We start from the raw sequence: 22,656 nt of genomic DNA on the forward strand, positions 1-22,656 counted from the left end.
ATGCACAAGGTTTTCTGCACTCTCAGGATAGTGAGAATTATGTCATGCTAGATAGTTCTGTAAAATTTTCTATGCTTAGTGGCCAGAAATGGGGGTACTGGTCACTGTGTCGGTATTTGGTGTTACCCAATATGGCTCGCCGCCACGGCACTGAACAACGGGCGCAGCGTCGGGACATGGCGAGCGGCGCGCGCTGGATGGAGGATGGACCAATTGTACCGCTGGGTCACACCGGGTCACATGCATCAGCAAAAGTCAACTTTTGGTTACCTCCATTTAGCTCCCTTATCTCCTTAATTAAGGAGGTCTCCGTTCTTAATTGGGCAATTAATGCCGATAAGGGTGAATAATGGAGGAATAAGAAACGGGATCTCCTTATTTTTCCTTAATCAAGGGATAATTCTATTGAGAAACCCTCAGAAACCCGGAAACCCCAGAAACCCTTTTGGGTAGTTCAGAAATCCGGTTTCTGAACCAGGAGGATCGGTTCACCGCCGGATGACATTGACGTGGACGGAGAGCAGTCCGGAGCATTAGCGCTGGCAGACGCACCAAATACATTGAATGTCGACCTGAAATTTGCCCGCTTAAGCTTCAGCATGTGAGTTACTCTACTATGAAATTAACTACCAGCAACTCGTCAGCCTCCGTCTCTGAAGCAGCACAAGAATCAGTGCAATTCCGCCAATTATGGCCTGTCCGCGAACATCCGGCAAAGATGCTGGTGGGAAGACCCTCCATGCATCTTTGTGCTACGAGCAGGCTTTGACGGCAGCGCAGCAACTGAAGGATGTTGTGATAACTCCGGTGCTGACTGCGCGAGGGCAACCGTGCACCTGTCAACTGGGTTATCCATTGTGTCATACTGGTACCACAGGTGAATCAACTTGAACGAGGAGCGACCCATTACTGAAGAGCCTTCCTTTAGACTGATAGGCTGGCGACGAGGAGGAGTGCATTCTTTATTATTGGCAAGGACTTGACAGCTGCGGTGGCGGTGGCGGTGGACCAATTGGGGTAGCCCACGAGGCCAGCCGGCCGGCCTCCGAGACTTCCTCCGGAGAGGGAAACCCCTCAAATTTCCAAGTTGGGGGGTTTCTTCGAGTGGCCCCGGAAACCCGGGGTTTCTCGGGGTTTCCGGGTTTCTGAGGGTTTCTCAATAGAATTATCCTTAATCAAGGGTATAACACCAGTAAGCAAAAGTTGACTTTTGCTGATGTAGCCGCTGTTGCCGGAGCGATCCCGAGAATCGCGGACTCGAGCGAATTATCGATATCACTCGTCTACCGAACAGGCCCTAAGCCCGGTTCGAGCTCTGGTTGGCTGGAAATTTCGTGTCACATGTCACATATATATCGGTCACGAATCTAAAATTTGGTCAGACACTGGAGGGATCGTTGTGCAAAACGTCCGGGGCGCTCTACGGATGCGTGTAAAAGTACGATGCTTCGAGCATATGGTTCATGCGCTAGCCTTTGAAGATACGAGGATAGCAAACGCTATACGATGCCGAGTATAACTGAGCGTATCTTGACATCGATGGTTCACATGAGGCCTCTTGTCTGTCATTTTGGGAGATCACTTCAGCAAGTACTCACAAGAGACAAAGAAGAGCATGGTATAACTATATGCGAGCTATAGCGAGCTCGCGCTCATCGCACGTGTCCTAGAAGTATCCCAGGCTGTGCGAGATACACCCAGTAGAGGGTATAGCCAATAATTCTCGTCCTTGCTGCTTGGTGTATCATGACACAGATGATTCACAATGTATGGCACTCAGTCAGACTTGTTCCATGTATATCAGTAACATCCACGCACTGGTTTAGGGCTTTAAAGGCAGGTTACCTCAATACAGTACATCGGCTTGCAACTCGTTGATCCTGCTGGTTACTACCCTGCCATCCTTGATGACTGCAAAGAGATGATATTCTGGATAATCCAGCACAGTTATGTCATCGAGAGGATTGGCGTCCAAAATTATCATGTCAGCGTAGGCACCTGGAGCGACGCGCCCAATCTTCACGTCATCGAGCATCAATGCTATCAACGGGAAAATCCCTATCAATGATCACAATAGCCATATCTCGAATGCACTCACCGGCGTTAGTTGTTGCGTGCTTGAGAATTTTCGGTGATGATAGAACGGAGGACCGAACTGTGAACTGAGAGAAGGCTTCAATGTTGCTGTAAAGGACTCAGCGGCAGTGACTTCATTACCAACCTCCTCAGTCTGCAGAGCTTGCAAGGACGTCAAGAGGTCAGAACCGCTAGATAGAAATCTGTCAGAATCGCAGACAAAGGCCGGCGAATGAGTGGACGGACTAGCAAACAGTCACACCGGCTTCATCCGCGATTTTGAGTGCCTCCAAACCATGTTCCATAACTTGTTCATTCTTCGCCTTCGAGTCAGGAGGAAGAAAATCTTCATATGGCGGACGGGTCATGATTCTGTAGCATGAAAGGGTCGGGGTCAGAAATATACCCTTCTCGGCCATCCTGTATTTCACATTAATCATGGCCAGGAGACCGGGAAATAACACTTGCAGTTTGGCCGTCTCGGAGCTTATCAGATTTCCATGCTCGATACCTTTCACTCCATTCTTGATCGCATGAAGTACAGACGCATCAGTATATGCATGCGCTGTTGCTGGAAAGGTAAAGTGGATAAATTTTTGAACCCATTGATAGTTGTCGTCCTGACTTACTGTGTCTGCTACCCATGTGCCTACAGGTCGTGGTGATGGCTTGAATCTCTTCCGCAGTGAACTGTATAGTCTCGATAGCGTCCTACGAACACAAAATATTTGAGCTGCTACGGTTACCGCTGCCAACGCAGACTCACGGTTGGAGACGCTACGCCTCCTCCACACATAACCTTGATAAAATCAGCGCCTGCCTTCAATTCCTCACGGGTAGCTTTCAGGACTTCTGGTACACCATCACAAGTACGACCCAATGATTGAACATGCCCTCCACAACAGCCAGTGTTACGAGTCGCCGGCCCGAAATCAGAGTGCCCTCCTGACAAAGCAAGATATTAAGATATGGACGGGCTCGCGAGTTCCTGCAGTATCGCTTCGCACCAGTCTGAGAGAGCGCTTTACCGCATTGAATTAGTCTTGGTCCAAGGATTAATCCTTCAGAAACAGCGTCGGCTAGAACCTTGCTCGCACCGCCTACGAACAGCGACATCATCTTCTATCAATGGGCTCTACACAACCCTCGACATATCCTTGACATACCTGTGTCCCTGACAGTAGTGAAACCACGTAATAACATTTCTTTGAAGACCAATGTAAGCTGTTCAGAGACTGACGCAGATCGCGCGCGTTTCAGATACCTCGAAGTGCATATGTTGACCTTAAGTTGATCGCTTCTTCGGGCAACCGCGCCATCTCAGTCACTGTTTTAACTCCTGGCACTGCTGTGACATGGACATGACAGTCAATGAGACCTCTGGCAAAATTCAGATGCAGATAGGTGGGCAACGGAGTCAACTTATGAAACTTACGGGCATAGATATTTCCCCCCAAGATCAACGATGCTAGGAAATTGCTCATGATCATTGCCTGATATTGCATTGTACAGTTGACTGGAAATAATTGACACGATATGACCTTCCCGGATGTGCACGTCCTGTAGACCCTGCACGAGGGACGATCTCTCGGGGTCGACGACTTGAGCGTTGCGCAAAATTAAATCCGGTGGATACGGTTTAATCCATGGCTTGACTGCAAGCTTAGGCAGGCTGACAGAAGCAATAAGTATTTCACGTTCGACTACAAAATAGCGCACACCTACAGGCTGTCCCTCGTCTTCTCCGGTGAACCTGGATACACTTCGAGTTTATGTCCTTTCACATGCATACCGTCAACCTATGACAACTAGTAAAGTGTGCACTTAAGAGGACCTGGGAGTGAGATGCAGAAGAACTACTGCACGAGAAATTCGTCGAGGATCTGCACCAAATTCTTATCTACAGTATCCGCATCATGGGAAGTCAACTAGTCACCACTGGTAATCCCGAAAAAAAATTGTCGCAAAAACAAGCGCGTTGTCTGTACTGCTCGGCTGGCTACGAAATCCTCTACGACTTTGCGGAAAGTGTTGTTGAGCTCGCAGTCGACAGGGTATATAATGTTTTCGTCTTATGCGACTTGCCTAGTGAAGGGTTCCGGAAGCTTCCAGCCGGCCTGCCGCAATGCTTAGGTAATATTACCCTTTACAAAATTTGAGGAGAGCACTTCGCTTTCCCACCTTTCCTTCACCTCTTTCATCATGCTGGCTGCGCGTTGTCTCCGTTCCGTTGCTCGCACTGGCAACTATGCCGTGAGTGTGGCTTGGAACCGTCTGAAGTAGCACCGCTGATCTTTTTGCAGCGTATTCCGCGGTCGCTGATCGCGAGGAATATGAACTCGAAAGTCAATGGTATGCGTGGCATTCTTCTAGCCATTCGGAGCTTCTGAGCAGTTTGTAGGCCCCGTCATTGGCATTGACTTGGGAACAACGAATTCTTGCGTCTCCGTTATGGAGGGCAAGACGTCACGGGTGATTGAGAATTCGGAGGGTGCACGGACAACACCGTCCGTTGTCGCATTCACGAAGCATGGCGAGCGGTTGGTCGGTCTGCCAGCCAAACGCCAAGCTGTTGTCAACTCGCACAACACCGTGTTTGCTTTCAAGCGTTTGATTGGTCGTCAATTCAACGATGCTGAGGTCAAGGAGGATATGCAGCATTGGTGCGTGTGTTGCTGGTCGTCATTTTTTTCTGTCTGTGTTAATGACATATATCCAGGCCTTTCAAGGTGGTACCCAAGCCCGATGGACGCCCTGCCGTTGAGGTCGACAACGGCGGAAAAAAGCAGATCTTCGTGAGTAATATGGCAATGTTCTATTTTGTCGCGTCTCCTAACGTTTATGTAGTCCGCGGAGGAGCTGTCATCGATGGTCTTGGTGAAGATGCGGGAAACTGCCGAGCAGTACCTCAACAAGAAAGTAAAGTGAGTGCTCCTTCCTCAGCCACGTCATCACGTGAATTTCGATTGATCGTGCCTTAGCCATGCTGTGGTTACTGTTCCTGCATATTTCAACGATGCTCAGCGCCAAGCAACAAAAGATGCAGGACAAATTGCTGGCTTGGATGTACTTCGGGTGATCAACGAGCCGACAGCAGCTGCCCTTGCCTACGGTCTTGACCGTGTGGAGTCGGCCGTGATTGCTGTCTACGATCTTGGCGGTGGAACCTTCGATATCTCTATTCTTGAGATGCAGAAGGGAGTGTTCGAAGTCAAGTCGACCAACGGTGATACCCACCTTGGTGGTGAAGACTTCGACATCGTCCTCGTGAAGCATATCTTGGACGAATTCAAGAAGGAGAACGGCCAGGATCTGGGTCAGGATCCGATGGCGATCCAGCGCATCCGTGAAGCGGCCGAGAAGGCGAAGATAGAGCTTTCGTCGACTTCACAGACCGAGATCAACCTGCCGTTCATCACCGCCAACGCGTCAGGCCCCAAGCACATCAACCTCAAGATCCTGAGGTCGCAATTTGAGAGTCTCGTGGCACCACTTATCCAGCGCACCGTCGAGCCTTGCAAGAAGGCGTTGGCTGATGCCGGCGTGAAGGCGAACGAGGTGAATGAAGTCATCTTAGTCGGTGGTATGACTCGTATGCCTCGCGTGGTCGACACCGTCAAGTCCGTTTTCGGTCGTGAGCCCAGCAAGGGCGTGAACCCTGATGAGGCCGTCGCCATCGGTGCATCCATCCAGGGTGGAGTTTTGGCGGGGCATGTCACTGACATCCTGCTTCTCGATGTCACTCCTTTGTCCCTTGGTACGTCTTCATGATACGCCCGGTCGTGTCCCTTCTCATGTTATTCTTTTAGGTATCGAGACGCTCGGTGGCATTATGACCAAATTGATCCAGCGCAACACCACAATCCCGACGAAGAAGACGCAGACCTTCTCCACCGCCGCTGATGGCCAGACTGCCATTGAGGTCAAGATCCACCAGGGTGAGCGTGAGCTCGTCCGTGACAACAAGCTCCTTGGCAACTTCAACCTCGTTGGCATCCCCCCTGCGCCGAAGGGTGTCCCCCAGATTGATATCACCTTCGACATTGATGCTGGTATGTGCTTCACATTGTATGGTATGTTCAGGAGCTGACACTTTATTGTAGATGGTATCGTCCACGTCACTGCCAAGGACAAAGCGACGAACAAGGACCAGTCTATGACCATCGCGTCGTCATCTGGCTTGAGCGACAAGGACATTGAGCGCATGGTTTCTGATGCGGAGCAGTACGCTGAGACGGACAAGGCGCGCAAGAACGTTATCGAGGAGGCAAACAAGGCGGACTCTGTCTGCTCTGATACCGAGAAGGGTGAGCTTACATCCTTATTCGTATGAGCAAGCTTCCGTTAACCGTCATTGCAGCGATGAACGAGTTCAAGGACCAACTTGATGCCACGGAGAAGGAGAAGGTCGTCAAGCTCGTTGCTGAACTCCGTGAGATCGCTGTTAAGGGCCAGGCTGGCGATGCATCGGTTACTGCTGAAGCCATCAAGGAGAAGATTGGTGAGGCACAACAGGCATCACTTGGTCTCTTCCAGAAGGTGTGTACAATCAGTTATCGACATTCGCTACCGTAGCTTACACAGGGTCTATCAGGTGTACGAGAAGCGCAACCAGGACAATGCCAACTCTGAGCCGGCCGAGGAGAAGAAGGATGAGGAGAAGAAGGACTAAGCGCCTCTATCCTCTCCTCCTTCACGAACCCATGTACTATCGGCACATTCCCGCAACGAACCGACTGTCCCTGTTGAGATCACCTCGACTTCGTCACGGTTCTCGCCCAGTCCGGTTCCATAGCCCGGAGTACTCTCCCTTTAGCAGACTAGAGAAAAGTAATCACAGCGCAGCTATTTGCTTTACCTTATGATCACATCGCATACTATTTCACGTAGTAGTATTGAACGCTCAACCCCCTCTCAGCATCGCTCCTGCTATGTGTATTGTCTCCGCTCACGCTCCCCCGTAATCGTACGCAATGTATCACATTCGCATCTGGAGTATCAAGTGCGCATAGGACTTAAAGATTCTCGACGTCGACGTCCTCGAGAGTGGTCCGTAACGTCTCCGCCACACGTTAACATTTGGTCAAGAATTTACTTCATAGACTCCACGCAACTGCCTACAGATAGCAGTGGTATACGAAGCATCCAACGTCAGAGTTTTGATGTGATCCCGCCAGAATCCTCGGCCTCCCTGAGAGCGTCCCATGCAAACTTCCCAATGATAGGGAACATGTCCCCCATAAAGGATGCCCTCTCAGAACTTGCCTGCCGCAAGGCATAGCGAGCTGCGATGCCCTGCAAGATGACTGCCGTCTACGAGGAACGCGTCAGTACAGCACTCTGGTTGGAGAGAAGGGCGTACGCGGAAGAGCATCCAGCTGCGCGCGAAGCCCATCTCCTTGATGGGATAAGACTGCTGTGTGAGACGGCAGTATTCGCGCTCTAGTTCTTGCAGAGGCACAGGCATGTCGTTCGTATTCCTGAAGCCGACCATTGCCGCGCCCGTCGTGACCTTGCTTGAGTCCATCACCCACGGCTGCGTCAGGTTCGCCAGATCTGCGAGCTGTTGGAGCATCCCGTCAGCATCTTGACGAAGAGAAGACGAAGCGGGGGTCTAACCGGACTACCGAGGGTACACAGCTCCCAGTCGAGAATACCAATAACGCGATTCTCGGTCGGGTGGAACACCAGATTGTCGAGCTTGTAATCGCCGTGCACGATGCGGAGCCCGGTCTTGCGCTCGTCGGGCAGGTTCTTCTGGTACCATGCGACCATCTCGTCGAACCGCGGGATTGCGCCTACGGGCTTATCCGACTCGATGTCGACGGCCTGTGCTTGCGCGAGGGACACGCGGGTGAGAGACTTGATTTGACGGGGGAAGTATGGCGTCGATGGTCCGAATGCGGACAGCCCGAGTTCATTCGGGTGCAGGGAAGAGAGCGCGGCGAGGGCACGCACAGCAGCCAACCAACTGAGAAGTGGTAGTATTCAGACGTACTGAACTATGTCCGATGATAGGATGGGCACTCACCACTCACGCCTTGTTTCCTGGGATACGCCCGGCATCCTCATGTCAGTGAATATCCGCCCGTCCAAGAATTCCATAATGTAGAATGGGGTCCCGATGACGGTGGTATCTTCGCATAGTACAAAGGGCTCTGGTACGGGTACCTTGCGCTCGGGAGAAGTGGCCGGATTTATGTTGTGTTTGAACAGAGCTCGGAGCATAGTGTATTCCCTCTCAACCTGGTGAGCTGTCGATGAGAGCAGCTGTCCATCGGGCTTCTTGCGCAGCACGAATCGTCTTGACCTGTTCCACGGCAAGGCTATTCAGCATAATTAGAAGATACCACGGACAACGTCGCGCACCTCGCATCGGTCAGGAAGTACGTCGGGTTCGACTACGAATGCTTATTTATTTAATGACGCTCTCAAGCACAACATCACTCGAGAGTCGACAGACCTGTCCAAACTGCACTCCAAGTCAGAGGTTGGCGCCCTCCTCAGAGCCTGCAGCAACTCACCTTGAACTGCTTAACGTCCACCGGCGCGTGGATCGCCTCAACGTGCTGAGACAGGTATGCGTTCAGCCTGTCCACATCGATATTGGCGCGCACCGGACCATACTCGCCGCCAACCTTGGTCGAGGACATGGTAGTCACAACTGTAGGACAACGCGGGCTTTCAGCTTTCCGGTATCGCTACGTGGGACGGGTGAAGCACGAGTTACTTACATCCGGCACACCGGGGAATGTTGGACAATGGCCGAGGGAGGAACGGTGCAGGTGACTCTCATATCAAGAATGGTTTGAAACACTCGTTCCGTATCCCCAGCTGAGGCCGGTACAGTCCAATCATGGAGGTTGCGCCCCAACAGGAAGTATTTTCACGCGTAGTACTACTACTCGAGAGCGTACTCTTCGAATGATCATCGATCAGAGGTTATACTGTACAGCTCAAATTTACGAGGTAGCGTGGAAGAATCATGAGGCGAATTCAACTGGAAGTCCGCTGCAAGCCGCCACCTGATGTTTAAATCTCTGTTGTTATCGCAAGCACGACCACGACTTGAGCCGCACATGGGATTGTATCCCGACATGGACGCCATCTCGCCATATGATTCATAGGGCACAAATGAGACGTCTAGCCGACTCAGCCACGGTCAGTGCCGCAAGGTAGCGCGATGGCGAGATCCCCCAATATAGCTCAACTCTACCGGAAGGGAGTGAATCCTGCCAAGCCAGCTTGTCAGACTACGCGTCAGCGCTCAGTGCATCATGAGGGTAGCGAGGATTGGCGGTCGGTGCTTACCTTGGAATGCTCCCAAGTTTAGAAAAAAGAAACTGCACTAAAGTCACAAGTCAGCCATGAGCTTGACATCACGGTAAAGAAGAGCGGAAGATAAGTTCAGCAATAACTTAATAGAACCATCAAGGGAAATGCCAGGGCTTGACTTCTAGACTGTTCGATCGTGTGGCACTGAGCCTGGAATAACGCTCACAGCTGGTATCGCAAAATGTAGGGTATGACATGAATCTGCCTGGCAAGTCTCAACGCCGCAGAGGCGGAGTAGTGCAATCTTCGAGAGTCAACGTTCGGCAGGAAGGGGCTGAAATCGGGTGTAATACTGTTTTGTCTGCGCCTCCACCATTTCTTGTGTGGACTCAGGAAGGTCTTCAACGAACCGTCCTAAATTGAATGTCAGTACATTCTTCGACAACAACAAAAAAATGAACACACCAGGTGAACCGGCGAAGAGCGCCAATGCGGGAATTACAGTGTTTGGTGGAACAATCGTGTTGTCTGCAATCTTCGCGCAATCTTTAATGATAGTGAATTTGCCCTAGGCATACCGGTGTGTCTACAAGAAGGCCAACGAAGAAAGTGAATCTGTACACGTACTATTACACAGTTTTTCCCGATTTCTACGTGATTACCGATAGTTGCTGCTTCCACGATTGTGTTCGCACCAATGTGCACATAGTCACCAATCTTCATGGGATAATAGTTGAAATTACCGCGGTACGTCTTGTACGGCGGTCTGTGGGTAGGTGGGCAAAAATATTTTTTCTGTATAAATGATGACCTGTGTTTGTGGCTCAACGGACGCACCTCATAACGCAGCCCTCACCAATGAGACAGTACCGGCCGAGCGAGATGACTACTGCATGTCCGGGTCCCGTTCGCCGCAGATCGCCTCGAATTATCGCGCCGCTGGATATGATCGTTTTCCCGCCCAATATAATGTTCTGAGGACCAGCGATAGTTGCGCGTCGGGAGACTTTGTTACCAGTGTCCTATTGTGAATAAAAAAAGGTCAGTCTTACATGAAGCGAGATGAAGGGAACGTCCTCGTACAGTCTCAATGTATTCCGCCCTCGTGTAATAAATTGGCAAGTCCATGGCGGCCAGTAAACTCTAGCGCTTGAGATGATGGCTCGCCGGCAGCACAGCGGCGGGCGCCTGTCGGAGTGGTGGGCTTGTGCCACTCCACCATGTCGGCTTGTGCTCAGCTTCTCCATCGACAAACTACTTTCCCCTGCGCGGCGATTCTAGCTGCTCAATTCAGACGATGCACCTCACCCCGCCAGCTTCACGTTCAGAACAGCCTCCTTCGTCGATGGTTTCCGAGGAGAGTCGCAGTCGCGAACGCGCGTCTGAGCACTGCGACATCCAGCCCAACACCGGCATCTGACACCACCGTACATGGCGACCAGCGTGCTATCAAGTCTACGCTCGATGATGCGTCCAAGGATGCGACATACTATGGTCCCCTCACTGCGACATTCCGCCGGCTAAAGATGTTCTCCTTATCCTCCCTTGGCCTAACGCTTGCCGTAACTCCCCTCATGTTCATCATGGAAACCACCTCTGCCCTCCCTCTAACAGGCCGCTTTGTTCTGGCGGGTATTGCAGTCGCCACTAGCGGGGTGTCGACCGCGCTCATCTCCTGGTGCGGCAAGCCCTACGTGACTAAGCTGCGATGGCTCGAGCCGGAAGGCACGCCGAAGGAGAGCACCCGCGCGTTGGAGATGACTACGTTCACCTTACGGCTGCGCGAGCGCATCACACGCGTGTACGATACCGCGTTTTTGGTGCCTGCGAGTCGACCGTTCGCGACATGGGAGCTCGCAGAGATGTTCCAGTTGCCTAGGGCGGAGGCGGCTCGGGAGAAGAGCGCGGGCCTGCTACCTAGAGAGGAGACTATCGCAGAGACGACGAACAAGGATGGGAAGGTGATTGGGCGGTGGATCGTGAATTGGAGCGAGGATGGTATGGGCCGGTGTCGCGAGATCGGCAGGGTTGCGAGGTCAGAATCTGCTGTATGTAGGCGTGGTCAATACTCATTGCTTTTTGTCAGGTACTTCAACGTACACGAAGAGCTTTTGGACAGGCCCATTCGATGATGATTATTCCCCTCCCCCCCGGATAATATTTGGATATCTAGCGACTCCCGCCTCTGCTCTTATACTCTTGTACCAGTTCCACCTGGCTACTTTATCCCTGGTGGAATAATCGAGGTTCATCCAATTCTGTGTGGCCTTACCTTGTTGAGGTCGGTCTTTGTTGAGAGCCAGCAGGTGATTCATCCTCTCCCTGGGAGCGCCTTGTCTGTATGTTATTTGTGTCCTCGAGTGCTGGGCTAAATCGACCTTCGATTATAAGCCATCCAGCAAGTGAGCTACCTATCCTTTCATGACTAATCTGATTGCTAAACGTGGATTCACTCGCAGCTCCTTCTTCGTCGGTTCAACCAGTTTTCATTCAGCTGTAGCTGCGATAACTCCCTTCCATCGTTCGCGCTGTGCGCTGCTTGCGCAGAGCGATGCATTATTAGGTCTGGTATAAACGTCCCCGAAACGCCAGAGGGCATGGTGGGTTTCATCAGTCAGATTATTCGTAAATCTGCACAAGGGAAAGGACAGCGAATATTTGAGATTGATCGGTTTTATTACATCAGGGCACCCAGCAAGCTCCCAAGCTTTCGCCAGCCAATCTGCCGCTCCGGTCTAATCCTGCGACGTGTCCTGCCGGTGCGTTTCCAAACACGACACATGGCATCTCCGCGAGTCTTCTCAGTTCTCGATTAGTGTTCGAATCTGGTGCCTGCTGCTCAGCCGGATCCCCAAATACCTGGTTCTTACTCCAACCGAAACCTGCAGCGATGCGTACTGCGCGTTCATTTCGCTGCTTGCGCCGCGAAAGCATCTTGTACAGCCACGGCTTCTTGCCGTCTTTAAGTGTACCATCGAGATAGCATGTGCACAACGCCCACGACGTAATCCCGCGTTCACATGGGAGTAACCTATACTTCTCGCACAGAGGCTTGAGTTTGGCCATCTCCTACTGTGTCGACGCAATGAGAGGCGGCTGCGGTAATGTTCTGACTGACGGTGGGATGCAACGGAGGAGTTGTACCACAGATGTATTTTCACAGTGCACGGACAGAATGGAGGGCGAACCAACGTCTCTTGAGGTTGTCGAACCAGTCCAACATGTCAATGGTGTCAGGAAGCCCCTCGGGAATAGGTGTGACATCCGCATCTACACATGGAATGTCTTTGTTCCCTGATGAGCTGCCTTGAGAACGATGGTGAGAGGGTCCTCAAAGGGCATGATAAATATCCGTGAGGACGTGAGAGCCTCCATTGCGGTCAGCCGCCGTCAGAAGCGTCCGGTGAGAGCTCCTCCAGTACTCCGGATCACAACATGGAACGATGAGAATGACCTTGCACTTGCCACCCCGTACGATATCTTCGAGGTTCCCCACGTTGAAGACAAATTGCCCCTCTGGCGATAGCTGATATACCATACCCCACGGATGGCAGCCTACCAGCACGACCACCAGTATGTCCTCAGAGCACGACGCTCACACAGCTTTATCCAGTCTGTTAAGAAAAATCGGCCTGGATGAAGGCAGGGGATGACTTGGGAAGGACCACTTCAAAAACAGGCGACTTGGCCAGGACTCGGCTGACAGCACTATCATCGGTTAGAACAAGAGTGATCTGACTTACCGTTTTACTGGGATTTAGGGTGATAACGTAAATCCTGTCGATTAAACAACCTTAATGGGGAGGGGACAGCCCCACCAAGAGGCCTCTTGGCTGCACGGGAGTAATCCGTGCAAAGCAGCGAACTCGCCGGCCATCTCTGGTCGCTCTTCATATCCCCACTTGCAAGCGGCACTAAGACATGGCGATGCTTGTGCTTGCTGGACAGCCCACAGACCTGCAATTACGATGGTATTCAGTGATCTGTAGAAGGGTATGCTTGAGGAGTAGGGGCTGACCTCAGGCTGGTCATAGCCGCCGGAGAAGAACATAGACATTACGCTGGAAGGGCCGCGCGATAGAGATGATATGAGGGCGCGGAACATGGACACAAATAAGAGACACGAGAGAGTTCTGCTGTCACAGGTCACTGTCCGATAAATTGATACAGAAATGGAGCACGACTTCATTCATACACGTATCCTTACTCTAAGCGTAATTTCAGTCTAGAGAATTTCGTGAAAATTAGTGCAGAGTCTACGCATTAACCCGACCGCAATGTAAGAAATACTCGGTAGATCGTCCACGGATATATGTTACGCGTATAAATATGAAACGTGAGATCGTCTGACGAGCATTGTCAGTCAGGCTGAAGAACGGCACAAACAGAAGGCGGGCTCACCCAAAGATCATGCATGGACGACCGCCTCATAGGACGGCGGCGCCTCGCCGATCTCGCTCTCCTGCCCGGCGACGAGCCGCTCGAACTGTGTGCTGCGATCATAAATTGAGTCGGGTTCGAAGGCCGCGCCCGTGTGGCTGGGACTCATGCTCATGCTCAGGCTCTGTTCCGAAGTAGTGGTACTGGAGTGAGCAGAGAACCCCAAATCCGCGTGCGTAACAGGGCCAGGGGATAGTAGAGACGTGTAGCGCGAGCGGTCGCCATTGAGCTGCGTGGCGCTGCCCGGCAAGGAGGTCCAGTGCAGCGTCGTTCCGGGAGTTGGTTCCATTACCCGTGAGTATGGTGGTAACGACAGGTGTTCGGGATTGCACAGGTACTATGAGAAGCCCTGCGTTAGCACTCAGAGTGCGGTGGGAAATGGGGAGAGACCAACAGAAAGTATGTGTATGGGGGTTTGCACAACAATGTCAAACAATTTTCGCTTTCCCGTATGCGGGTCAAGAGCCTCATTGTCGCCCCGTTCTACTCGGAAAACAATCTTGAGCGTATGCGACACGGACATGTTGCTCCGCCGATTCTTGTTGGTGAAGTGCAGCGGGGTATGCTCCTTGAGCAAAGATATATCCTTGTGCAGCGTCCACGGCCCAGGACCCATTAGACTCGAGGCGAACTCACCCACGTCGGTGTCAGCGCCTACTACATCGACGAAGGGAGAATTTCGGAAGGCGTCAGGGTCATCTGGGTTCAAGGGTAATATGGGAGGCCCATCTTTTTGAGGGGACTTGTAGGAGAGGAGGGATACTCGTGCTAATGGATCTGACCGGACGACACGCTTAAAGTTCGTCCAATAATCGATTTTTTCTGAGATGCGGTGAAAAACTGGTTTGTTGAAGATAAAAATGAAGTACCTTCGATTAGAACGGATATGCGATGGATCTTCATTTTCGTCCATGGCATGAACGTGATCGTGACGGGCATGACGCCGCCTATTGCGAAGCAGCGCCCGGAGATCGAGATGAGGTACTGCATCTGCGTCTCCCATTGGCGCTCGACAATGATGCTCTCACTTTCTTCCGTATCATCCTCCCCAGGACACGCGACGACAGTGATCTCTTGCGTGGCAGAGAGTTTCGACGTGAACGTGCCAGGGCGGTGAGCGTACGCCTTGAGGTTCCACGATACCGTTCCGTAGTCACAATTAAGAGTGGGCGGGGACATCGCTGGGATGGCAAATGAGATGGGGTAAGTGTATACACCTATAATCCCCTAGCGGGTCAAATCGCGCCCTCACTCGAATGTAACAAGGGCGATACTCACCTTTCCGGAACTCTTTCCAGCCGTCCCCGATCTCCTCTGCACTCTCTCCATCATACCCACGGAGCCGCGCCTGCATCGGGCCAGCAGGTGCCCCATCCGGTCGCTCGAGCGTCCGTTCCACGGCTCTGCCCCGAGGTGGTGTAGCCTCCCTGAATTGCTCTATCATGGGAGAACGAGACCGTACATGATCTCTAACCGCATCTAACAGCACACTCGACACGTTCGCGAAGCTGAAGCGCTTGTGCTTCCTCCCACGCGCGTCTTCGCCGCTGCCCATCTCTGTACCTTCTGATGACCTCGAAGGTTCCCTGCGGGGCGCCAACCGCGACAGCGAGCGGGGTTGCAGCGTGCCGGTGCTGTTACCGACTTGAAACTCCCGATCCTCATCGAGGCTGGGGCGCCCCGAGTACAGGCCGTCCTGGGGAAAACTAAATGTAGTGGATTCTGGGACGAGCGACTGAGAACGACCCGAGAAGGTGCCTTATAATGGTAGAGTCAGTTGTTTTATATACCCGAGATTCACTGAGGACGAACTACGATGATCTGCGTCAGAATCGCCGTAAGTCATCCGAGAGCTATCTGGGCTCCGCGGGGGCGATTCTTCTAGCGTATGCATACGATATGAGATGGAATTCCTGGGGCTAAGCGAGTATTGTGGCGTGGCTTCCGGAGAGTATGCCGGGGACTGTGGTGAGGGAGGAAGTTGACCACTGTTCTCGCGATGTGAGACGAAGCCGCGTTGGAACGTTGTCTGGTCCACGCTAAGGTGCCGTCGGGTGGCTCTGTTGAAACCAGCCGATGGTGGGCCCCGGTCACGTCCCCTCTGCTCTTCCGGTGTTCGTGCAGCATCAAGCTGTTCGCTGGAGTGGTCGGAATGGTCCTCGTCTTCGTGATCCAGCGCGAGACCTGGGCCTACTGAGAGGGTACGGCGGCTGCTGAAGGGGGACGAACCAGCCCGAAAGAGAACGTAAGACTCTGAATAAATGTCGTGCTCCTCGGAGATATCTATGCGGCGTGCGCCGATGCCTATCAGCGTGTTAGGATAACAGAATCGACCGCAGGCCTGTGAACGACACACCTTCTGGCCAAGCAGTGCTGGTCTTCCCCATCAATTCGATCTCAATAGACGAAATCCGGGTTGGCTTGACGAGAGTGAGAGTGAGGAGGCCGCGGAGCATCCCCGGTGGCGCATCGGCCTGGATAGAACGTAGTCGGCCTGTTGCATCTCCAGCACGGAGGAAGACTACATTTTCAGCGAGGCGAATCTCGAGAGTGTTCTTGTGTGGTAGCTTTGCACTACTGGGCATTAGCATACGTCAAGGCCGGAGAGGAAGAGTGCGACAGAGCGCTCGAGGGTGTTTGTTAGCAGAATGAGCAGAACCGGGCCAACGCGGGCCTGAACAAATTTACAGAGCAAGGAGCCGGATCACGCTGTTAGGTATACAAATAGACTGCAATGAGTCAGATTTTTGAGAAAATGAACAATCAATAACTGCGAAGGCCACGAACGTTGCTCGCAGGCTCTGAGGAGAGGAGCGGGTGCACGACGGTAAGGAGGAGGAGAGGAGACGGACTGAGGCGAGGAGCTATGCCGACAGGAAATCCAGATCGGGCGACGCCGCAGATCCACGCATCCATGCAAGATCCGCCTCTCCCATACATTACATATTACGTCCCTGAACTCAACACATGCCACATAGCCAGGCAGAGGGAAAAATAACAGATAGTACCAGGTGCACACATCCGCGTATAACAACTAGATATCTCACAATAATGTAGTCTACACAACAGCACGAAGCAGAGCAGCAAGCACGTCTAGGACCTCGCCAAATTCAGTCGTCACTGTCATGTGAAGCGGAATCAGCTCTTCCGGAACGCAAAGGAACACAGCCAAGGCCAAGGCTCACTCTGCCGGTTCTCGTCTCAGGAACAAGTCTATTACGGCTGAAAATGCCGCAAACGCCACGCCACCACCGAGAACTGCCTTCGGTCCCGCATTTCGCGCGAGAACACCGCCAGCCAGAAAGCCTGCGGCTACAGGATTGACCATGTCGTTCTTCGCCCGATACTGCGTGAGGTCACGCTTGATTAGGATCTGCAGACTGACACGAGCTTGTACTCCACGTACCGATTCTAGTACGCATTCCAGCCCGGCAAACAGCGCACCGACTTTGCCAAAACCTTTCCCGCTGCGCCACATGCCCCGACCCATTTCCTTGAAAATTTCCGACGCCTTCTGCGTCGTGCTCAGACTTGCTCGAGCCATCGGGTCCTCGTACGCGAACGACGAGCTCATGAGAGAGAACACCGCTCCGATGGCGAAACCTATCCGATAGTGAAGGCTTCTAAAAGATGTCCCAAGCTGACATTCAACATATTGAAAGAGACGCACCTCCACCCCCCGCAATGATCGTCTTTGCTACGCACGACTCCATACCCATCGTCATGTAGTCCTGGTATTTTTTGGCTTGGAGGAACTGCTCGCGTTCTTCCTCTGTAATACCTGGAGGTAATGGCTCCTTGCCTGCCGGGTAGATCGGCGCGACCATGGGTATCGTGAGTGACATGGTGGGAGACGGAGACGAAGACTCGTCCAACAGATCAGTGACAGGTTACGCTGTACACGAAATAACCACAGGTCGGATTACGTAAGCTGGCGGTCACCAAAAGTAGTACTTGCCCGCCACCCGGCGCTAAAGTGAACTTGTCTCGGAATGTTACCACCGCTTCAGCCTCGACCGCGCCAGCATCCTCACCCGCATTCAGTGGGCCGCCATAACGATCCTGATGGTGCTATACGCCTCACTGACAACGATGCCGCCATTGCTCGTCTGTCTGCTGTGCAGAGGCACTACCTCGCCGACCCCTTCATCACTCACTTCGTCCCGCGCGCACACCTACAGCCTGTCCGGCCCCCGCTGATTAACATAGGAACTTATGTTCGGTCCGAGGCACTCGATGAGCTTGTCGACCGGTGGTTGGCGCTCGCGGAGCAGGAAGGCAAGCCCTGCCAGATCGTGAGCTTCGGGGCGGGAAGTGATACCCGCTTCTGGCGCATTACCGTGCGTGTGTCTCCTACTTGCCTCTGAGCACGTGTGACAGCGACCCTTAGCCAGGCGGGGAAGAGAAATAGCTGGCTGAACACCTACATTGAACTCGATTTCGCGGAGAACACGATCAAAAAGGCTATGGCGATCCGTAAGAGCAAGGATTTGAGTGCTATCCTGGGCAAACCTGAGGATGTTAAGCTAGGCAAGTTTGTTTGATATAAAAGGTCCGAGCATTGTTTGAATTATACACTCATGGTTAGCAAACGGCGGAACCAGCCTGCACTCCCCAAAGTACCATCTGCTCCCTATAGACCTCCGTTTGCCACCCAAGGAGGCGTTGGCACCCCTGCTCACCGCTCCTTCCCCTGTCTCTTCTACAACGCAGTCCATCCTCTCACCTTCTCTTCCGTGTCTCATGCTCTTCGAATGTGTGCTCGTATACATGTCCCCTGCAGCATCCAACGCACTCATTGAGTGGTTCGTTGATTACTTCTCTGACAATCCTGCGCAGGGCGGCAGCAGTGTCCTTGGCGGAATAGTATACGAAATGTTTGGCTTGGGCGACGCATTTGGTAAAGTGATGCTGAAGAATCTTCAGGCCAGCCGCTTCTATGTCTTCTTTGACACCGTCTTCCTCATTTGTTGTTCTAGGCACGCAACGTCTCTCTACCTGGGGTAGACCCGTACCCCACACTGTTGTCACTACCGGAGAGGTTCCTGCAGCACGGATATACCGCATCTCAGGCGCTGACGCTCCGAGAAATTCGGAGGGCGCATATCAGTCGCTCCGAGCTCGAGAGGTAGATGGTACAGGCTGGTACTCCTTACCTGTGCTGACATTGTTGTAGGATATCCCATCTCGAAATGCTCGACGAGATCGAGGAGCTGGAGCTAGTGCTCGAGCACTACGCCATTACCTGGGGACTCAAGCTACCCCCGGATGGGAGCGGCCTCAAGGCGAAATGGGAGACGTGGGGTTTGACGGCGAAAGAACAAGAAGAGTAAAGCAAACGTATGTATCCATATCACGTTGACTGCGTTAATCAGATTAAATGTCCCGTAACGTGGACGGGTCTTTGCAAGCGTCCCAGGCGGTAGCAGCAGACGGGTATAATTTTGCCTGATGCAACTGTCATTCCTATCAGTACGAAAGTTTGCTGTTTATGATGCCAAGATCCGTGTTGTAAGTGCTGTTTTACACCGTACAAATCTGCTGCTGCCAGTGTGGACAGGTTGATCCTCAGGCCTCAGGTCTAGCACGGGTCTCGATTTGAGAGAGGTCCTCTGCCTCTAACCTACGTCGTTCGGCGTGCCGCATCAGTGATGCGCTGAGGAGGAATTTTACGAGAAATTCACGTAACAGTGTCACTCTGAGCTACGACGTTTGCTCGCTTGAACGACCAGAACACTTCCGCCTTTCGGCTTCATCTTCAGCTGAGTAGTGACAAGCGTGGCTTCACGTAGGTCGGATAGATCACGGATGGCCCCGGACCGCCATGTCATGAAGCACGCCGTAATGCACAAGACCGTCAAATTTCTCGAGAAGACGTACCACGTTGTACCCCCCTCTGCTGTAAGCGATGAGGTCCCAACGCACTCACTGATCATGTCTCAGAAAATGTCTTTGGTTAGACTCGGATTGTGGCCTACCTCCGGTAAGCGACGCATTTAACTATTTTCGTTACGCTATTCAACTATATCAGGTGTCCACACGTGCCCACAACGACCGTTGGGAGGCGATAACGTGCTGTGTGCGGCACAGCCCGCTTCCAAGAGAGCTGTTTTACACGTCCCAGCGATGTCACCAGGGATAATCGCATTGGCTATCGCTGTGCGGCGGCAGGTTCTCAACCTTGGAATGTTGTACAGCTAAACTTGTCGGCTTGAATGTGGATCGGGAGGTAAGGTCATGCTCGTCGAAGTACTTACTGTTTGCAGCCATACTACTCCATTTTTAACACGGCTAGAGTTGATGCAGCGCTGCGCGGTGAGTGGCAGTAAATACATCTGCGCGTCAAATTCACGAGTAGGAGTGAAGCAGTGCCATCTTCGCAATAGGGACAAAAGGGGACCTAGCATCCCGACGTTTCGACCGTCTACATATGAAGGCGGTTGTGGGCTCCGCAGGGGCTGAAAATAGCCATCGAAGGGATGAGCCGGAAACTGTCGCAAAGCCTTTATTTCGAAGTCCCTCCAGTATCCGAACACAGCGATTTTGGTGACGACGTCCATCAGGTTTTTCTAGGGTGCCAAATTGGCCAAGCCGGTCTCGCGGGTATACAATTTGACCTTTGCTGTTTTCAACTCAGATCGACTACCTCTGAGCATCTCTGAGCATCTGGTTGATATCGGCGACACCTGCTCCTGGCGACAACAGACCGTTCTTACTTCATTTGTACAAGACTTCTAACCAAATCTTGATCTCGGATTTGACCGAACTGATCAGAAAACAACAGCTAGGCGGTTCCAGCCCTGCCGTTCAGGTCGGGTTGACTCGGTCCCGGGCCATTGGCAACTTTGAAGCGGTGAACAGTCCACTGTCCCCTGAAATGAGGCAACTGCACGGGCTTCGAGAGAGGAGAGGGCCTGTGTTGGCAACCAACTGGAAAGTCCTGGACGTTGCAGCCACCAAGGCAATCGAAACCTGGAAGCTTACACCGTCGATCTACTATTGCAGGGCCAGTTTTGTACGTACAAATCCGTGAAGGCCGCCGTCCGTAACCGCATAAACGGGCGAACCGAGGACGGGCGCTAATTCATATATTGGCATCAAATATATAGCCACCCTCTTGAGATTTTACCTCGAAGGCCCTTGCAGCGTCATTCGAACACCACCGTTCATTCCACGCTCCTTGTTCATACTATCTTAATTATGCTTAACTTGGGACAGATTCTGGACAAATTCTTTATACAAGTGTCGCTCCTTCTGTCTAAACCCCACTCGGTCCGACCCTCCATTGCTACTCTATCCAAGGAAGATCTTCTTCTTGAATTCAAGGGATCACGCGTGCTCATCCCAGACCTGTACGCTCTGCTCCCTGGGTGGCGGTTCAATGTCAACAAGCATTGCGATTCTGTCCGAAAGCAGCTGAACGAGTGGATGTTGAGGTGCGCGTCATGGCAGTCGAACGTCGTTTCCGAGCAGCATTGAGTTACCGTCTCGCATAGCTGGGTCGACGATGAGAAGAACCGCCGCCGTATGCAGGCGGCCGACTTTGCTCTGCTTGCGGGGTGCTTCTATCCCGATGCTGAGGAGGAAGAATATTTAATGATGGCTTACTATCACCTCTGGGTACGTTCTGTTCACAACGTTGTCGTATTCCCTGTACGTTCATGCGCTTTTGTTTCAGGTGTTCGTCTGGGACGATGGTACGAGTCTCATGAAGCACCATACGTATCTCAATCTCACAAGATCCTTTGCAAGAGCTTGATTGCGGCCCTCTCACACATGACTACGAGGGGGCGCAAATCTTTAGGAAAGAAACAGACGACTGCCTCCACTACACTCTCGGTCCGGAGCCATTCAAAGAACCTCGACCGCCTATAGGCCCTATCATGGCGCCGTTTTGTGAGGTTGCAGAGAAAGTGGTGGCAGGGAGCACACCAGGTGCGTCAGCTTCGCCGAGAGAATTGAATTGGAACAGCTGACACGCATCCATACATAGACGCACGCGCAGAAGTTCTACGCGAACTGGAAGGATATGTGGAGGGCGCGTGTGCGCTGCCAGGCGAGCGGCAAGGTGAGAAGGACCAGAAGGCCTTCCTAAGTATGGAGAAGTTCATGGCCCAGCGTGCGCGCAGTGGAGGTGCTGGCCCAAGCATTACTTTGCTATTGTATGTTTCGCTATCACTTCGTCTGTATGGAGTGATTTATAAGGTGCCCGGTCTGACAGGTACATCTATCACATCGATCTACCCACCTTAATCTTGGAGCATGATACTCTCCAGACCATCTTCCATCAAGCTTGCCTCATCGTCCATCTGTGTGCCTTCCCTTACGATGACAGTCTCTAGAAGAGGTCTGACCATATATTTGTTCCCAGAGTCAACGACATTGTCTCTTTCGTGAAAGAGATTGTGCGCGTCTTACGCACCTGCTGTTCCTGAGCACGTGCTAATCTGTATATGACACAGCGGGACGACCAACTCGACAACATTGTACCAGTTCTCGCAATCGAGCACAGCATTACGCTCCAGGAAGCCATCGAGCGTGCGTGCGACCTCGTGCGCGCAGCGCGGCACTCGCTCGAAATGGCGGAGACTCATCTACCAGTAACTGGGAGCACAGAGCTCGACGGCCAAATAGCGCGATACGTACAAGGATGCAAGGACGTTGCGGCCGGCAATTTGCACTGGAGGTATGTCCTTTCTTCGCAGTGGGAGCAGGGTCATCTACCTGAGCGGTGAATCCCCACTTTTCTCTGTAGTTACCAGAATGCCCGATACTTCGGGCAGAACCCACAGCGTGAGGGAAACAAGATATTCCTGCAAATATAGGTAATTATTCTAGATCTATCTGTGGCCCCGAATAATTATA

At 52.4% G+C, this 22,656-nt stretch overlaps 11 protein-coding genes across 11 annotated transcripts; 4 read left to right on the forward strand and 7 right to left on the reverse strand.

Moving 5' to 3' along the window:
- Positions 1–1,846: 1,846 nt before the first annotated feature.
- Positions 1,847–3,866, reverse strand: SCP_0304560 (Uncharacterized protein; the record flags this gene model as incomplete). Its single annotated transcript, XM_027755849.1, has 12 exons — positions 1,847–2,040; positions 2,099–2,162; positions 2,222–2,267; positions 2,323–2,422; positions 2,483–2,647; positions 2,706–2,787; positions 2,843–3,021; positions 3,084–3,176; positions 3,243–3,281; positions 3,341–3,456; positions 3,512–3,748; positions 3,802–3,866. The coding sequence occupies 12 exons, from the start codon at positions 3,864–3,866 to the stop codon at positions 1,847–1,849; spliced, it is 1,380 nt and encodes a 459-aa protein (XP_027611650.1).
- A 412-nt stretch (positions 3,867–4,278) lies between these two features.
- SCP_0304570 (Heat shock 70 kDa protein) lies at positions 4,279–6,748 on the forward strand (the record flags this gene model as incomplete). The annotated part of the gene is made up of 10 exons (XM_027755850.1): positions 4,279–4,329; positions 4,380–4,428; positions 4,478–4,739; positions 4,796–4,871; positions 4,924–5,000; positions 5,058–5,833; positions 5,886–6,128; positions 6,180–6,383; positions 6,437–6,615; positions 6,671–6,748. The coding sequence occupies 10 exons, from the start codon at positions 4,279–4,281 to the stop codon at positions 6,746–6,748; spliced, it is 1,995 nt and encodes a 664-aa protein (XP_027611651.1).
- Positions 6,749–7,227: 479 nt separating this feature from the next.
- SCP_0304580 (APH-domain-containing protein) lies at positions 7,228–8,729 on the reverse strand (the record flags this gene model as incomplete). The annotated part of the gene is made up of 7 exons (XM_027755851.1): positions 7,228–7,389; positions 7,439–7,639; positions 7,696–8,047; positions 8,108–8,386; positions 8,446–8,477; positions 8,540–8,548; positions 8,601–8,729. The coding sequence occupies 7 exons, from the start codon at positions 8,727–8,729 to the stop codon at positions 7,228–7,230; spliced, it is 1,164 nt and encodes a 387-aa protein (XP_027611652.1).
- Positions 8,730–9,664: 935 nt separating this feature from the next.
- Positions 9,665–10,479, reverse strand: SCP_0304590 (hypothetical protein; the record flags this gene model as incomplete). The annotated part of the gene is made up of 5 exons (XM_027755852.1): positions 9,665–9,765; positions 9,817–9,919; positions 9,979–10,117; positions 10,189–10,373; positions 10,435–10,479. 5 exons carry the CDS (start codon positions 10,477–10,479, stop codon positions 9,665–9,667), a joined length of 573 nt encoding a protein of 190 aa, XP_027611653.1.
- A 398-nt stretch (positions 10,480–10,877) lies between these two features.
- SCP_0304600 (Uncharacterized protein) lies at positions 10,878–11,483 on the forward strand (the record flags this gene model as incomplete). The annotated part of the gene is made up of 2 exons (XM_027755853.1): positions 10,878–11,386; positions 11,438–11,483. The coding sequence occupies 2 exons, from the start codon at positions 10,878–10,880 to the stop codon at positions 11,481–11,483; spliced, it is 555 nt and encodes a 184-aa protein (XP_027611654.1).
- A 550-nt stretch (positions 11,484–12,033) lies between these two features.
- Positions 12,034–12,417, reverse strand: SCP_0304610 (hypothetical protein; the record flags this gene model as incomplete). The annotated part of the gene is made up of 1 exon (XM_027755854.1): positions 12,034–12,417. One exon carries the CDS (start codon positions 12,415–12,417, stop codon positions 12,034–12,036), a length of 384 nt encoding a protein of 127 aa, XP_027611655.1.
- A 718-nt stretch (positions 12,418–13,135) lies between these two features.
- SCP_0304620 (hypothetical protein) lies at positions 13,136–13,456 on the reverse strand (the record flags this gene model as incomplete). Its single annotated transcript, XM_027755855.1, has 1 exon — positions 13,136–13,456. One exon carries the CDS (start codon positions 13,454–13,456, stop codon positions 13,136–13,138), a length of 321 nt encoding a protein of 106 aa, XP_027611656.1.
- Positions 13,457–13,759: 303 nt separating this feature from the next.
- Positions 13,760–16,382, reverse strand: SCP_0304630 (hypothetical protein; the record flags this gene model as incomplete). Its single annotated transcript, XM_027755856.1, has 6 exons — positions 13,760–14,128; positions 14,186–14,613; positions 14,661–15,008; positions 15,070–15,549; positions 15,604–16,095; positions 16,148–16,382. 6 exons carry the CDS (start codon positions 16,380–16,382, stop codon positions 13,760–13,762), a joined length of 2,352 nt encoding a protein of 783 aa, XP_027611657.1.
- A 519-nt stretch (positions 16,383–16,901) lies between these two features.
- SCP_0304640 (Mitochondrial import inner membrane translocase subunit TIM22) lies at positions 16,902–17,636 on the reverse strand (the record flags this gene model as incomplete). The annotated part of the gene is made up of 4 exons (XM_027755857.1): positions 16,902–16,911; positions 16,977–17,137; positions 17,198–17,394; positions 17,462–17,636. The coding sequence occupies 4 exons, from the start codon at positions 17,634–17,636 to the stop codon at positions 16,902–16,904; spliced, it is 543 nt and encodes a 180-aa protein (XP_027611658.1).
- A 147-nt stretch (positions 17,637–17,783) lies between these two features.
- SCP_0304650 (Leucine carboxyl methyltransferase 1) lies at positions 17,784–19,124 on the forward strand (the record flags this gene model as incomplete). The annotated part of the gene is made up of 5 exons (XM_027755858.1): positions 17,784–18,139; positions 18,182–18,321; positions 18,380–18,717; positions 18,771–18,919; positions 18,968–19,124. The coding sequence occupies 5 exons, from the start codon at positions 17,784–17,786 to the stop codon at positions 19,122–19,124; spliced, it is 1,140 nt and encodes a 379-aa protein (XP_027611659.1).
- Positions 19,125–20,991: 1,867 nt separating this feature from the next.
- SCP_0304660 (hypothetical protein) lies at positions 20,992–22,616 on the forward strand (the record flags this gene model as incomplete). The annotated part of the gene is made up of 9 exons (XM_027755859.1): positions 20,992–21,227; positions 21,288–21,411; positions 21,470–21,488; positions 21,544–21,726; positions 21,785–21,953; positions 22,013–22,102; positions 22,163–22,196; positions 22,254–22,477; positions 22,547–22,616. The coding sequence occupies 9 exons, from the start codon at positions 20,992–20,994 to the stop codon at positions 22,614–22,616; spliced, it is 1,149 nt and encodes a 382-aa protein (XP_027611660.1).
- Positions 22,617–22,656: the final 40 nt, after the last annotated feature.

Source organism: Sparassis crispa (genome assembly GCF_003851025.1).
Source record: "Sparassis crispa DNA, contig_000002F, whole genome shotgun sequence".
NCBI classification, from domain to species: Eukaryota; Fungi; Basidiomycota; class Agaricomycetes; order Polyporales; family Sparassidaceae; genus Sparassis; species Sparassis crispa.